At 39.0% G+C, this 14,137-nt stretch overlaps 1 protein-coding gene across 4 annotated transcripts in view; it reads right to left on the minus strand.

The window, feature by feature from the left end:
• Positions 1-14,137, minus strand: part of ABCB11 (ATP binding cassette subfamily B member 11) — a 45,779-nt gene that overhangs the window by 10,560 nt on the left and 21,082 nt on the right. For 3 of the 4 annotated variants that reach the window (XM_042041076.1, XM_042041074.1, XM_042041077.1), the window contains 8 exons: positions 12,190-12,300; positions 11,128-11,253; positions 10,110-10,313; positions 8,694-8,864; positions 8,121-8,322; positions 7,325-7,400; positions 6,238-6,373; positions 4,569-4,727 (listed from right to left, as the gene is read on the minus strand). In XM_042041076.1, coding sequence (XP_041897010.1) covers positions 4,569-4,727; positions 6,238-6,373; positions 7,325-7,400; positions 8,121-8,322; positions 8,694-8,864; positions 10,110-10,313; positions 11,128-11,253; positions 12,190-12,300 — 1,185 coding nt within the window. The remainder of the gene's footprint in view (positions 1-4,568; positions 4,728-6,237; positions 6,374-7,324; positions 7,401-8,120; positions 8,323-8,693; positions 8,865-10,109; positions 10,314-11,127; positions 11,254-12,189; positions 12,301-14,137) is intronic. The other variant, XM_042041075.1, reaches the window with a different exon arrangement.

Genomic DNA, 14,137 nt, shown 5'->3' on the forward strand with positions numbered 1-14,137 from the left:
TTACTGCTGGGCACCTGAGAAAAAGCATTAGTGCTTAAAGGGGAGCCCCTCCACCCCACTCAGTACCATGGCATTTTCATTTTTTAATATCTGGTCTTTTCAACACTCGCCAATGTTACTGGCTGCTGCTGAAGAAATGGTCCAAATTCGTCCTTTAGCAATTCCTTTCAATCAGAGTTTACCTATCTGAAGTTCTTTATCTGAACTATTTCTGCTGCTTCCAGATAGAGGTCAAAGCTCACATTTGTACTTCTCCACTAATCTTAAATTAATTCTCACTGGATTTCACAGGTAAAATTACTATAAATTGTCCAATCTCTCGATCTTATCAGCAAGGTGTAATTAAACATAACTGACGCATTCAACGTCTGCCTTTATCAAAACCAGCCTAAATTCTTCTAGGTGACTATTTAACAGTAGAAAGAGAAGGAATTTTCATTACAGCTACAAAATATAAAAATTACGTGAAAATAAACTTAATTACTAGTCTTAAAAGGTCAACCCATGCTATTTTTTGTTTGAAATGAGCCATACCTCAAAGTAACAGAGAGGAATTAGAGAATGAATCTGAGAAAAAGAAATAGCTGTTCTCTAGTGGGAATTTCACTTCAAGTATTTTAACTTTGTACGCCAGTGCCTTGGCAACAAAATAAATCCTGCAGATTCCAAACTGATAATAGCATAACAGCCCTTAGTGTTTCAAGCTAAGAGCTGTTCCAACACCACGCTGTCTTATCTTTAGCAAGTATATTACTGTCTTAGATGAATCTTCGTTTTAAAGAAAAAAAATCACCAGGTATGTTTTAATCTGTCATAGTAAGAACAAAATATACAATGATCTGTGGCTGCTCTATCCCCTTCATGAAATCCACTGTACATTCAGTAACTCGTGTTTGATCGCAAACTGAACAGGCTGTTGAGCAGATTTAATCTATCTTTGTAAGTTATGTGTCTAGGAGAGATACCACTGTTTCAGTTTTGTTTGTTGGGTTTTTGTTTGCATTGTTTTGAATTTGTTGGGGTTTTTTTCTGTGGGAAATATTCTACTTAAATACTTTGACAGAACGAGATACAAGGTGCACTCATAAACTGTGTCCTATGAGGATTCCAGATTTTAGAATTGCTGTGGTATTGTGATGGTATTTTCTGTGTCATCATGGTGTGCAATATCTAGACATGAATGGGAAAGTGCAGTTCATAGTAGTGGACATGCCAGAAGCAGAACTGGCCTAAAACATAATCAGGGGAATAACTAACAACTCCTCATTGCGAGTATTTGTTCATGTTGATGTCATGCAATTGCAGTGCTGTGGTACTTCTTTGTATGAAAAAATATCAACAAGATCTCTGTTGAAATTAACTGGAGTTCTAATGAATACAACTAGCAAACAGTAGGATAAACACAGTATATGATGGATCATGGTAAATATGTAGTTGTGAACTGGGATGAAAAACACTCCTCTCCAGAGATACTGATGGCTTTTTCACAAGTGTCCTGAGTGTTGTGTCTGCACAGTCATCCAGAAACACTGGGATGGCCCCATACATACACTGGTCAAACTTAATATTTCTTCTTTTCACACTTTGAAATTTTTCTATCTAGTCAAACAAATAAATGTCAAACACAAGACCGAGCATTGCAAACAGATATAAATGCTTTCCCTAGGACCCTACAGTGAGTTCCAGTAAGTATTTATGCTTGTTATGAAGAAAATTTTGTCCACTGCTTCTTTATGGCTGGATGGTCGGCAAGATTAAGTAGGATTCCTCATTTCAAGAAAGTCGAAGGCAACACAGTTTCTGATTTCAAGAGGCTGGATTCATATCCACGCACCATGAAAGGTGTTCATGAAAAGGGAGAATGCTGAGAGCCTTTGTGTTAATATTCTATCCACGTCACCCACATTCAAAGTGGTTCCCCTGCTTTTTCCTATGCAAGAAATATGTTATGAAAGGCCTTCCCAGTTCCTGTACCCCGGCTCTCCATTGCACCTAGATAAAGGCTGACAGAACTACAATGTCTGCAACACACCTTGAGCATTTCTGATGAAGACAGTTATTGGTCAGCATGGGAGTCCCCTTGCAAGCTTTAAATTCAAGGAAGAATGTGCTTAAGAAAAGGATGGGAGGAAGTACGTTCTTACACTCTCCCTAAACTGAGAGCAAAACCAATTTATAGTCCTGCAGAAGGAAATTTGGATAACAATCATCAGGAGGAGATCTTGGTATTGCAAACAGAGGATTTTTCCCCCCCTTATAAGTCTGTCCTGTAAAATTGAACTACCCCATTCTGCAACCATCCTAACATGCTCAGTTATGTTTTTAATCTGTGATCTTTATTAAAAAAATAACACCAATCATGTCAACATGCAGCATGGACAATAGTATCAGGTTTATAAACAGAAAGATTTATTGCTGAGATGTCCATGTTTAGATCATATAAGTCTCAGCAGTTTTAGTGTGGACTATAATTTATCTGGAGCCGAGGACTCCATGCCCAATAGCAGTAAGAGCACATCTTTCAGTTGAGTTTCACTGGAAAGGATCCATACTCTGAGACAATTCCACAGGGAGAACCAAAGCATAAGTAAAAGAAACTACTGAAAACTTTGTTCAAAAGGTGTATATACACAGTATTATCCAGTTCTTCACTGACTTTTTGGGACTGATTTCTGAAAACCTTCAGGGCAGACTTAGCTAAATTTATCCTTTCCCCTCATAGGTGTGGGGATTTTTCCCTCACTCCCCAGCATATTTGTCCCAGAGTACAAGCCCACATGTCTGACACAACAACACTGCAGATATTTGGACAGATCTGAAAGCAGATGTATGTTCCATCTGCCTGACTGCCTTGGCACCAGGTAGAAATATTTTAAATTAATGAAAAACGCATATTGGACTTTCCTCATGTTCATTATGGCTTGCTTTTCCTTGCAGCCTCTTTCCTTTGATAGACTGAGGCCTTCAAGGGTAGGAATCCATCCTTGTTGATGAAGGTATTTAGCATCTTGCAGGATGACATCAGCCCCAGACTCCCAGGGTCTAGAAGACCCTTCTCTAAAGGAATCAAACGTTAGATTCACTGTGGAGTGTGTATAGCAGTGTCTCACCTGCTGTCTAGTGAAAGCCACAGTCCTTAATATGAGCCTAGACACTCAAGAATTGTTTGGAGGTGGCAAACCTATGCCTAAAGGCCAAGCACATTGGGCAGAAGTGCTAAGTGCATCAACAGGGCCTGGAACATCCTTTATTCTTCTGCTTGCAGGATCTTACTTAGCAAATGTCAAACTGCAAGTAAATGTGATTCAAAGACCTGAGCAGCTTTCCTGAGAGAAATGTCTAAGCCAAAGCAGTTCCCCCAAAAAAACAAACAGCAAAAGGTCAACCTTTCTTTTGTTAGATTGCTGGCGCTGCTCTTAGAATCCTTTTCTACCAGTAGCTCAAATGCTGGGGCATTCATTCATTCATTCATTCATTCATTCACTTTTTCCTGCCTGTAAGGTTTTCAACCTCCAATATCTGTCTACTCTTTAGGACATATATTTTGGCACACGTGTACCTACCCTGACCTAAGCAAGTGAGTGCAAAGCACAAGTTTTATCCTACCTCAGATGGGTACCAAAACCACAAAAAACCAGTGGCCTTCCCATTTTATTTCCAATGAATGTGTCATTACTTTACTTAATGAGATACAGCATGAACAGATGGGTTTTCTCTAGCCTAATTCTTGAAAATTTAGGACACTTTCCTAGGCACTAGTTAGAGCAGCACTGAGTATCTTCAGGCAGCCCTCCAGTTTCCCACCAACTTGGCAATTATTTCCCCAGAAAGCTTTTATACAAAAGGGGAAGCATCCTCTTTCTATCACAGCAAGTTTTTGAAGAAATAAACACTCATGGCTGAACTCAACAAGTTTCAAGAGAGGCTGTGGATTTTGATAATACTGCATCCTTTAGTGAATGTTAAGGTTTAAAGCATATCTCTACATCCTGCTTCCAAATCTGTTGATGCAAGCCTACTCTTTGCTGGTGGCTGTGAACCCAGTTACAATTCTCTCTCTCTCCCTGGGCATTCCGCAGGGAGCAGGCAGCAAAGAGGTGCCGGAAATACATAAACAAAAAAGTGAAGTAATTTTTAGATTTGATCCAAAGCTTTCTCAAAGGCTTGCCCAAGTCTGTACAATAAAATTTTGCAGAGAAGGACTTTGCATGTGTCTCTCTCCACTGTATCTGCATGTAAGGTACATTTTGTCTCGTCTAAAATAAACTGTATGCAAGTACAGAAACCAATTCCCAACAGTTCCTGGAAAATGAACAAAAGAGATAATGAAGAACACATGACAAATGCTGATAAGCCTACCCCTTCAAAGAGCTCTAATGATAAGTGTGATGACAGTGATATAAATATCTCTACTGAATAATTGTTTATAGGCAAGAAGGTTAACCCCATTTACTTGATGAGATCTAAAGATTTGCCAAAACATGTCAAGCTGTGCATCATACATTCAGTCTCCTCTGTTTCAGAGCTAAAACAGAGCTAATACACTTTAAAATGTTATCATAACATACCCCAAGAATCTGACTGAATAGCAAAGCATAGAGTGGATTGACGGCTCCATTCACAGCTGCTGCCAGAGATCCAAGCACCAGGTATGGCCATTCAGAAGCATTGTATTTCAAAATTCTGGTAAATGAGACGGGCTTGGCATCTTCCTCCACAAAAGATTCCTAAAAAAATGGTTAGATTTATGAAGGGAATGCATTCCCCCAGTGATGCTCTCCCTTTGACAGCGAGATAAAATAGTGGTTAAAATTTTGTGCCCAAACAGTTGCTCTAGCTTTGGACAGGAGGGGCAGAGATGGCTTCTGTCTGGAGCTCTTTTGTGGCCCTAATGAGAAAAGTTTATTTAACAAGAGGGTTAAATAAACAACTTTTACCATCCCTGGGGAAAAAGGGAGAGATTCATACCTTTTGCAGCTCTCATTATTCCAGCTGCAGAGGTTATTTACAACCAGTTTTTCTGCCACTGAAACTCAGCCTATTCCCTTTCAGCTGTCTCCAGACAAGATGTGATGCAATACCCAGTGCCAAAACTTAAACTCCCTCCTCACAAGCAGCTTTTTGTGTCACTCACTCAATATTTTAAATATTATTTTTAAGTATTGTGAGTGACCACACTGATCAGACTGCATCAAATTAACAGGTATGTGATATAATTAAAACAAGAGAGATCTCAGAGTGATAGTTGGATCCAGGCTTTCTACATAGTAATTATGCCTCCCTTCTCTGAAATATCCTCAGACTATATGCCCAGTAAGGGCAGAATATTCATCATCAAATGATAACTTATCCTGCAGTTTGATTTGTGCAGAATTTTTGTAACAGCATGCTCAGCCCTGCTTATTTCCCTCAATCAGTATGACTAGAAATGCCCAGACAGAAAAGACACTGTGAAGACCTATCTTTTGGAAATATGCAGGGAGGAGTGGGTGGAAACATCTTGTATTTTCTCTTTCCCCTGAGCTGGTGCCAGAGTGACAGCACTCAAGCCCTCTATTTATCCACAGAATAGGTTTAGCAATAGCATGAGGAGTAACTTCTAACTGCTGCTCTCTGCACTGAACAACTGCAGCCATGCAAACTGGTGCAGCACTTTGGAAACCCACCGTGCATATTCCTATGTATTCTCTGTAACTTTAAGGCATGTTGGCCTTTATTTTCTATGCCAGTTGATGGCATGAGGACACTGACAGTGAAAGGATTCTGGGCTAGGTTGCAGTGAGGGTGTCTTTCTGCTCAAGTCTCCAGATGATTTTTAGATGAAAGTGAATTTATCCTTTACTGAACAAGAAGCAGTGCCATTTGTATCACTGATTAATTACATTTCACAGGCTGAGCAGTTTGCCTTTTGTCACTTAATTCAGCTTTTATGAATATGTTTTTCAACTAAATCTACAACATATATCAATTTACCAACAGGTAGATAGCAAATAGCAAAATTTCTGTGCTAGAAATTTTATATGGACCAATAATCATAACAGCCATCAAAATCCAGCCTAGGATTTACACAGAGATAAGAACTGAAGCTGTGGTTTTGTTTAAGTAGAGAAAAGGATCAAGCCAAGAAGATGTACCTGCCAAGAACTCCTAAGATACAAGCACATAGCTGCAGGTGACCATTAACAAATAATATAACCTCTTCAGTTGAAAATTTCATAACAAACTCTTGGACCTGACCTTTTTTGCTTTTCCATCATCTTCTCCATAGGAAGGCATAAGATAGGTAGACTCTGCAGGATCTCCTCCAATAGACAATGGAGGGTCAGGGACCACATTAGAGAGCTGGGATCTTGAGCGCTGCCGAAGTGAAGCTCTGCACAGAGGACAGAAAGGGCCTGTTCTTCACAGCTTAGTAAAAACAAGAATTGCTTGCAAAGCGAGTACAGTTTTCATATCAGTTTAAATCCACTGAAGCAATTCATAGGAATCCCACAGACTTTTTCTTTCTTTAATATGTTCTCGCAACTTCTTGGGAAGAAAATATCTCACTAACAGGGACAAATAATTTTCAAAATCATACTCCACTCACACCACTCAGACATTGTCTTAGATGTACCATGTACTGTGTATTTGTTAAGTAAAACTGTGGTGTGTCCTACTACATTTGCAGAAGTTATTAAGACATCAAGTCAAATCACTGTTACCACTACCAGTAATCCAGTCCAGCAAAACAGGATGCTGAAACAAACCATCTCTCTCTCTGGCAAAACATAACTCTGTGATGTAGGAGATGTATTCATTTGCACATGACTGACATGGGCTTGCCTGAAAGAAATCGTAAGTGTCTAGCTACAAGACAGTCTGGCTATAAAATGCTTTCAATTTCATCAAGTAGAAGACATAATAAAAATGTCATTGTAGATTGCATTGATTTCTCAAGTAATTGCACAGCAAGTAATTTTTCAAATGACTGGACTGAAAGTGCATTAGATATTACAAATATGGCTATATGTTAGTAATATCAAAACCAGAAGATTACCAGAGGAGATCAAAATTGGAGAAAAGGTACTATGGATAGAAAGGAGCAAAATTAAGAGCCTTGCTATTTATCCATGGACTTCAATCAGTAACATTATTACTTAAGCTATTTCTTTCCAAGTGAACTCTATCTCAGTAAAATGCTTGCAGCCCTTCAACCCTCTTTTACACAGCACACAGAAAAATGATTTATTAGCACTATTGGGATTTTGGAATTGGGAGATGAAGTAGAAACATTGAGAGTAGTCTGAAAACATTGAGATTTACAACCATTTTTAAGACTCACCGCAAACTGGCCTGATAGCTTCCCCTTCTGAATGACTGGACATTCTCGAGATTTGGCTCAACCACATTATTCTCTGCTGATGCAAAATACAGTATATAGAGCTCTTCAGTTAGTGCTAAAATTGAATACAACCTAAGTACACTGTGGCTCTGCAAAAAAGTGCATAGTCTCCAAGTCATAAATGGAATACTTTGTAGAAGGCAAGGGGTGTAATACAACCTTGCTATTCAACCTACATGTTTCACAAGTTTTATATTTGTATTTGACATGATGAAGTTAACTGAATATTAGCCCAAGGACAATCTCACCTCAGATGTGACTGCTAAAGACTTTTTACCTATTTTAGCTCTGCAATTGCTCTCTTATTTCAAGATAATCATATCCAATGTATGCCGCACAAAAATACAACAGATCATTCTATTAGACCTTAATTTCCAGAAGCTTTGATTCAAATCTGCCTCTAGAAAAATAAATAGGGTGGTTTCAGCATACTCTGTAATGTGCCTGAATTCCAAATGCAGCAGAGCTGGACTTTTGGCACTCAGTGGAGCTATAAAATGATGGATATTGCAGGTCAGAACTAATATTTCAGGGCAGACACATTAGGAAGGTCTTTCAGTGCATATGCAGCAAAACCACTTTGGCTACCAATGTACTATTTCTATGAATGATAAAATTCAGCCATAAAAGCAGAAGAGAAAAAGAAGCTAATAGCCCTTATTAAAAGAAAAAAAAAAAAAAAATCTGCATTCTGTGGGATTTTACATGATTTTATAAAAGAAAACAAAATGCTTACTTTCTGTTTCTTCTCTGTTAGGTGTTGTGTCTCCTTTGCTTTGCAAGGTCACCAACATGAAATAAACCCCTTTCCTCTTCAAGAGCTCCTCGTGAGTTCCTCTCTCGACAGCCCTGCCGTGCTCAAACCCGACAATGACGTCGGCGGCTTTGACGGCTGACAGGCGGTGAGCGATGGAGATCGCGGTGCGGCCGAGGCGAGCCTGAAGGAGACAACAACAGCCCCACTCCCAGCACAGCGCACTGAAATGCTGGGAACCAGCCGTGCAACCTAAAGGCTCCTCAAATTAACAGGAGTTTTTCTAATGGGTTCAGCTGACTGACTTTAGCTCCATCCACAACCCACAGAGGAGCATGTGTTTCTGGGCAAAGGGAGTGATAGATTTCTGTTGATGTCCAAACATAAGAAAAAATTATTCTCAGTCCATAATACTAAGGTTCTACTGGTACATGTGAAACAGTTATTAAGAAATGCTTCTCACAGATTTGTTGCAATTCAGTAGCACCCTCTGCAGACTGCATTACAAATAATTTCTGCCCTTTCAAGTCTGATTTTTGCTATACTATAGCAAACCTTATGAAGTGCTTCTTGGACAATCGCTTCACTTTCATTATCCAGTGCTGATGTGGCCATATCCAGGAGCAGGATTTTGGGGTTTCGCACCAAAGCTCGAGCAATGGCTATCCTCTGTTTTTGACCTCCACTCATCTGGCTTCCACCCTCTCCAACATGAGTGTCAAATTGCTGTGCAAAGGAAAAAAAAGTGAAAATTAAACAGATAAGAAAGAAGCCTGTTAAGCTTCTGGTGAAGGTATTGGTAAAGTGTCTTTCAGATTTGTCCTTGGAGTAGACTTTAAGGAAAAACATTGTTAGTGCAGCAGATTCAAAGAGCCACAGGTGAAATAACTTTCTTCATAATGTACATGATCATTTTTCCCCACACCAAAAAGTACTCTCTGGTTAAAAAGGTGAGATGTTCTGGTTCAGCTCAAAACAACTATATCAGCAAAAGCTGAAATGCAGAGGAATCACCCACCCACTCTCCATCAGATGACTCACAAGCAAACTTTTCACAGAGCTGGACTTGTCTGCTGATGACCTGTGACTCATGAACACTGTGTCTGTGATTCATGGATACCATACCCTGGTGGCATCGGGTTAAGGTAGAGAATTAAATAAACACATAAAGCCTGGCATATTGAGAGACAAGATAATTATATTCACTTAGAGCTAAATCTTTTTTATTCCTCCATTTCCATGAAATAAATAGGGGCCTTTAAACAGCCTTTCAGTGAATAGTTTCCTGGAAGCCTGGAAATGCATAGATGGAGGATAAAGACAATATACTAACATTAGTTAATGGTACTTGAATCCTGTCAATAACATTCACTGTTGTAACCTGTCATTTTCAGAAGCTACTTGGCAAAATAACATTCTAGAAAAGTAGATAGCTTGCTAGTATCCAATTTGGGCTTTGTAAGGAGGAATGACTGAAGCCCTGTCATCATTCGGGAAGAAACTGGAGAAGAAGGAACCCCCAGCTGGCTTACAGAGCTTGTACAAGAAGGTGAGCTTGTGTGCATTAGTACAGACAGCTCAAGTAACATATGCTGGCTAGTGAGAGGCTGAGATCTACATTACTTTTGGCCTGAGCAGAAACAGATCTTCATAGCATGAAAAATACAAATTTTTAAATCATGCTATGATTATTACCATGACATTGAATGTTGTGTAAATGATTCCTGAGGAACTAATTCTTCTTGAGGTTGTATTTTGGGGGTTTTTTGTTTGTTTTTGTAACTTGGTGGCATACGTGTAGTAAGACCTAAATAACTGTAGTCAAAGGAAAGGTTGTTGCTTCCTATCTGAATTAATCTTCTGCCCTTCCACTTGAGCACAAATTGCTGCAGGCTAGGAGGGACAAAAGGACAAAAGGATTATCTTTTTTCTTATCAAATTCTTCCAAACACTTTCCAAGGCAGAGCATACCTGTGGTAAGTCCATGATGAAATTGTAAGCATTGGCCTGTTTGGCTGCTTTGATTATGTCTTCCATGGTAGCCTCATCCCGCCCGTAGCGAATGTTCTCTGCAATCGTGGTGGCAAAGAGCACTGGCTCTTGTTCAACAATGCCAATCTGTGAGCGCAGCCACTGGATATTCAGGGAACGAATGTCATGGCCATCCAGGGTAATCTACAATTAGAACATGGACACAAAATCAGGAAAAAAGTCAGGGACATTATTCCCTCCAGTTCAGAGACAAAGAAAGACACAATGGAAGTGAAGGGCCTGTGATGCTGTGTGCCCATGGCCAGCATAAAAATCAGCTTTCAGACATAGAAGGTGGCAAAGCAATGGCAGTAGTATTGGTTCTTGGAGTTGTGCTCTTTGATTTCACTTCCCATTTCTGCTTGGCATCAGAAATAAAACCAGGTGAAAAGTAATCATGAAAGTGATTCTTGTATGTTCACAGTAATTTGTTTCTTTGTATTTTATATATTCAAATACAGGTCAACATGTATGTGATTATGTGTTCCTATGGAATGAGATTTTGAATAGATGTCTCCTATGGAATGAGATTTTGAATAGATGTAATTCATATTCTTAGCCAAGCCATTACTAAATGGTAATTGCATATACCTAAGTGATATTATGGGTTCAATACTGGGTTTTCCAGAAAACATTTGTCACTCTTGAATTATCATTTCTATAGGGATTGTTTTTACACAGATTTAGCACTGAATTTTTATTTTTTCCTAACAGTTTGTTCTTTCACACAATTGTTTTGTTCTTTCACACAATTGTTTTTTAATACTATTAAGCACAGTCTTATAAAAGAAATGTGCAGGAAGATATTTCGCTCATTTAAAAAATAATTGGGGAAAAAAAAAAGAAGAAAGAACCGGAAAGGGAGTTAGTAGTCTTCCTTCCTACGTTGGAGAAGAAACCATGCCATTTTTTCAAGTTTCTGGGGCCAGAGAAACACATTCTAGGCTGGGACACTCACCATGCCATCAGTGGGGTCATAGAAACGCTGGATGAGCTGTATGGTTGTACTTTTTCCAGCTCCACTAGCTCCAACAAAAGCTGTTGTCTCTCCTGCTTTAATCACCACATTAAGGTTATCCAAGATCTGGATAGGGAAAAAAAAGAAACAGAATCTATCTATTTTAATTCCCCCACAGTCATACAACCAAGTGAGTATATTCTGTATCTTAAAGATTCAAAGCAATTCTACAAAATTCGGAAAAGTATTATGAAGAAAGAAGATAAAGCAAGCCACATATTTTTACACTGTTTGAAGACTTTGTAGATGCAGAGCACTCATTTCCACAACAGGCAGGCAGATACTGACCTTTCATTGTTCCTGTTGTTCATCATTAAGAATTAGTCAAGTTAATAACACTAGAGAACTTATTAAATCATATTCGCTTTAAAGAACACTCTGCATGTATTGTAAATGTATGTTAAAGCATAAATATTAAGAATGTAACAGTGAAATTCTGTAGAAAAATCTGATACAACGTGTTTCCATCTTTACAAGTAATAGAACTAATTTGTTTGTCCAATAATACGCTTTTCCAAGGAGAATTTGTCAATTCAAACACACAAGTAGAGAAATAGTGGGATATACAGCCTACACTCCTGTCTCTTTCCTAGCATTTTAATGGGTCACATGGTGCATCCCCAAGGTAATGGAAGAGTTTTACAAAATCTCCTTGCACCATTCAGTTTATTACTTTGTGTTCTATCTTGTACACATTGATACAAGGACATCATTGATTGTAAGAGAAGCTATATGCAGATGAATTTGCCTGAAATTACTGGGAGTTTATGTTCATCAGCAAGGAATATGCTGATGTGGCAATGGATATGTCAGAATGGTAAAATAAGCAGAATGGTAAGCAGAAGAACCCTTTAATAGAAGAATTATTGAGTCTACTTTTAAACAAAGGGTCTGGGCTTCTGGAAAACAACCTCTACTGAAAATCTAGAAATTGCTGGCAGAACCAGGATATTTTGCTTATTTACAATAACTGTGTTCACAGGATGGGTGATGAATTATTACCTTTACATCTGGTCTGGATGGATAATTGAATGTTACATTATGAAATTCAATTTCACCTCGTACTTTATCCAGCTTGTAGCCATCTTCTGACATGCAGTCAATGGTGGGTTTCTAGGATGAAATTTATTGGGTTATTTATTTGCTGTTAAACAGTCAACAGTCCTGCAGTAGATAAATATTCCCAACACCATACAAAGCCATGGCACTTCTGTTTGAACAGCACTTGGCTACATGGAGCCAGCTGCAGGCTCTGCCCCAGGGATAGCAGGCAAGGGACATGGAATTGAGGGCCACAGCGATGGGGAAGCTGTCCCTGGTGGGTAGCACAGACAAAAAGGACGCACCCTCTTCTCATAGTAGGCTTACTGCAAATACCACAGCCAACCAGTCAGGTAGTTTTTGCTGGAACTGAGTAGCTGACTGACTGAGGCATTTTGACTAAGCTAATTTAGCCAGCTCCTCAGAGATAAAATCTCACTCATAAACATTCTCTCACAGCACTGAACAACGAATTCATTGCTGAAAATCTGCAGGCCTTGCCACTTGGCAATTAAAACATCCCTCCTTGCACACCCAGTCCTCAGAGCTGAAATACTGAAGTTTTCCTATGAAGAGCTTTGGGTCTTGCATACTTTTGGACAGGTGTTGGGTATTGAGGGTATTATGCTAGACATAAGCAGAAAACTAAGAGAAATTTGAGGAATGACAAGGAAATAAAAATTTTTAAGGACAGATTTCTGAAGCATGGAATACAGACAATAAATTAAAACAATTGCAACCAATATATTTGATAATTGAAACGTGCATGATTTCTTTATATAGCCTAACAGATTGAAAGGAAAGGTAAAGTGAGAAATGAGTATGTTCTAAGATGTTAAGAACAGCTGCAAGATTGGTTCCTCTTTAGGAATATGACTTACTTAAATTCAGATACTATGATCCGTGAAGAAGTTTCACTGATCCTGCAAATGGGAACCTCAACATGACTGCATTTAGTGCCAGGGCAGAGCTGTCCTTGTACTGTCTAATCACAAATCTACAAATGTGGCAAGCAGAGGGATCTAATTTTGTCACTCTTTCTCTAGACAGATGAAATTGGACGTTGGTTTGCTTTTTCTACCCTAAGGTTATGTGACTCAGCCTTATCTTGAATTTTGTGATTCTGTTGCAACTCTTTATGATTTAAAATTTTTTCTCAGAAAAACAGGTCCCTAATTCATCTCTATTTTCAGTTTATTTTAGAGCTTTAGCTTATGAAGTGTATATGTTTTATCGTTATTACAGAAGTTTGAAGGGTTACTAAAAACTCTGCTAGCATTACCACAGCCTTATGTGCTCTGTAGAGGACAAGCAGCATTTTAATGTGTTTACACAGCTTTTAGCACAGTAAAGCTTGTCAACGAACAGAGATAACACATACTTTAAGAAATCAACAGTACTTTTCCAACCACTAAATTTATAAAACTATAGAAAGGAAACCTCATCAATAAATGCCAGTGGCATCTCAGGGTCTCTCATACAACCTTATTTCAAGTATCTATCTGTCTAGATAATATTGTGATTAACATTTATGACTGCTATATGACCAGTGCCTGCGCTCATTTGGTCCCATTTTATCTCAGGGTAGCTCTGGGTGACAGAGGCCACCTTCACCAGTAATGCCAATGGAGCCACACCTTTTGATGCCATCTGGAGGCTGGGAGCTATGGGATGGCGGCTGCAAGCTTGGTTGCAGGGTGGCTATTACTGCGTGCCAGTACACCTTCCATGGGCCATCACTGATAAGTAATTGCATGTAAGGAGAAGTGGGAACAAGGAACAGCAGTAGCTGAGGTAAAGCTTCATAGCTCAGAACCAGGCCACTTAAGAAATCTGTTCAACATGTTGTTTGAGCGTTGCAATAGACTTTGAGTCTTTGAGTCTATGCAATAGACTTCTCTATTGCATA

Source organism: Corvus kubaryi, unplaced genomic scaffold (assembly GCF_017639235.1).
Source record: "Corvus kubaryi isolate FWS band 111438036 unplaced genomic scaffold, C.kubaryi_AGA036_p1.0 37396, whole genome shotgun sequence".
NCBI lineage: Eukaryota > Metazoa > Chordata > Aves > Passeriformes > Corvidae > Corvus > Corvus kubaryi.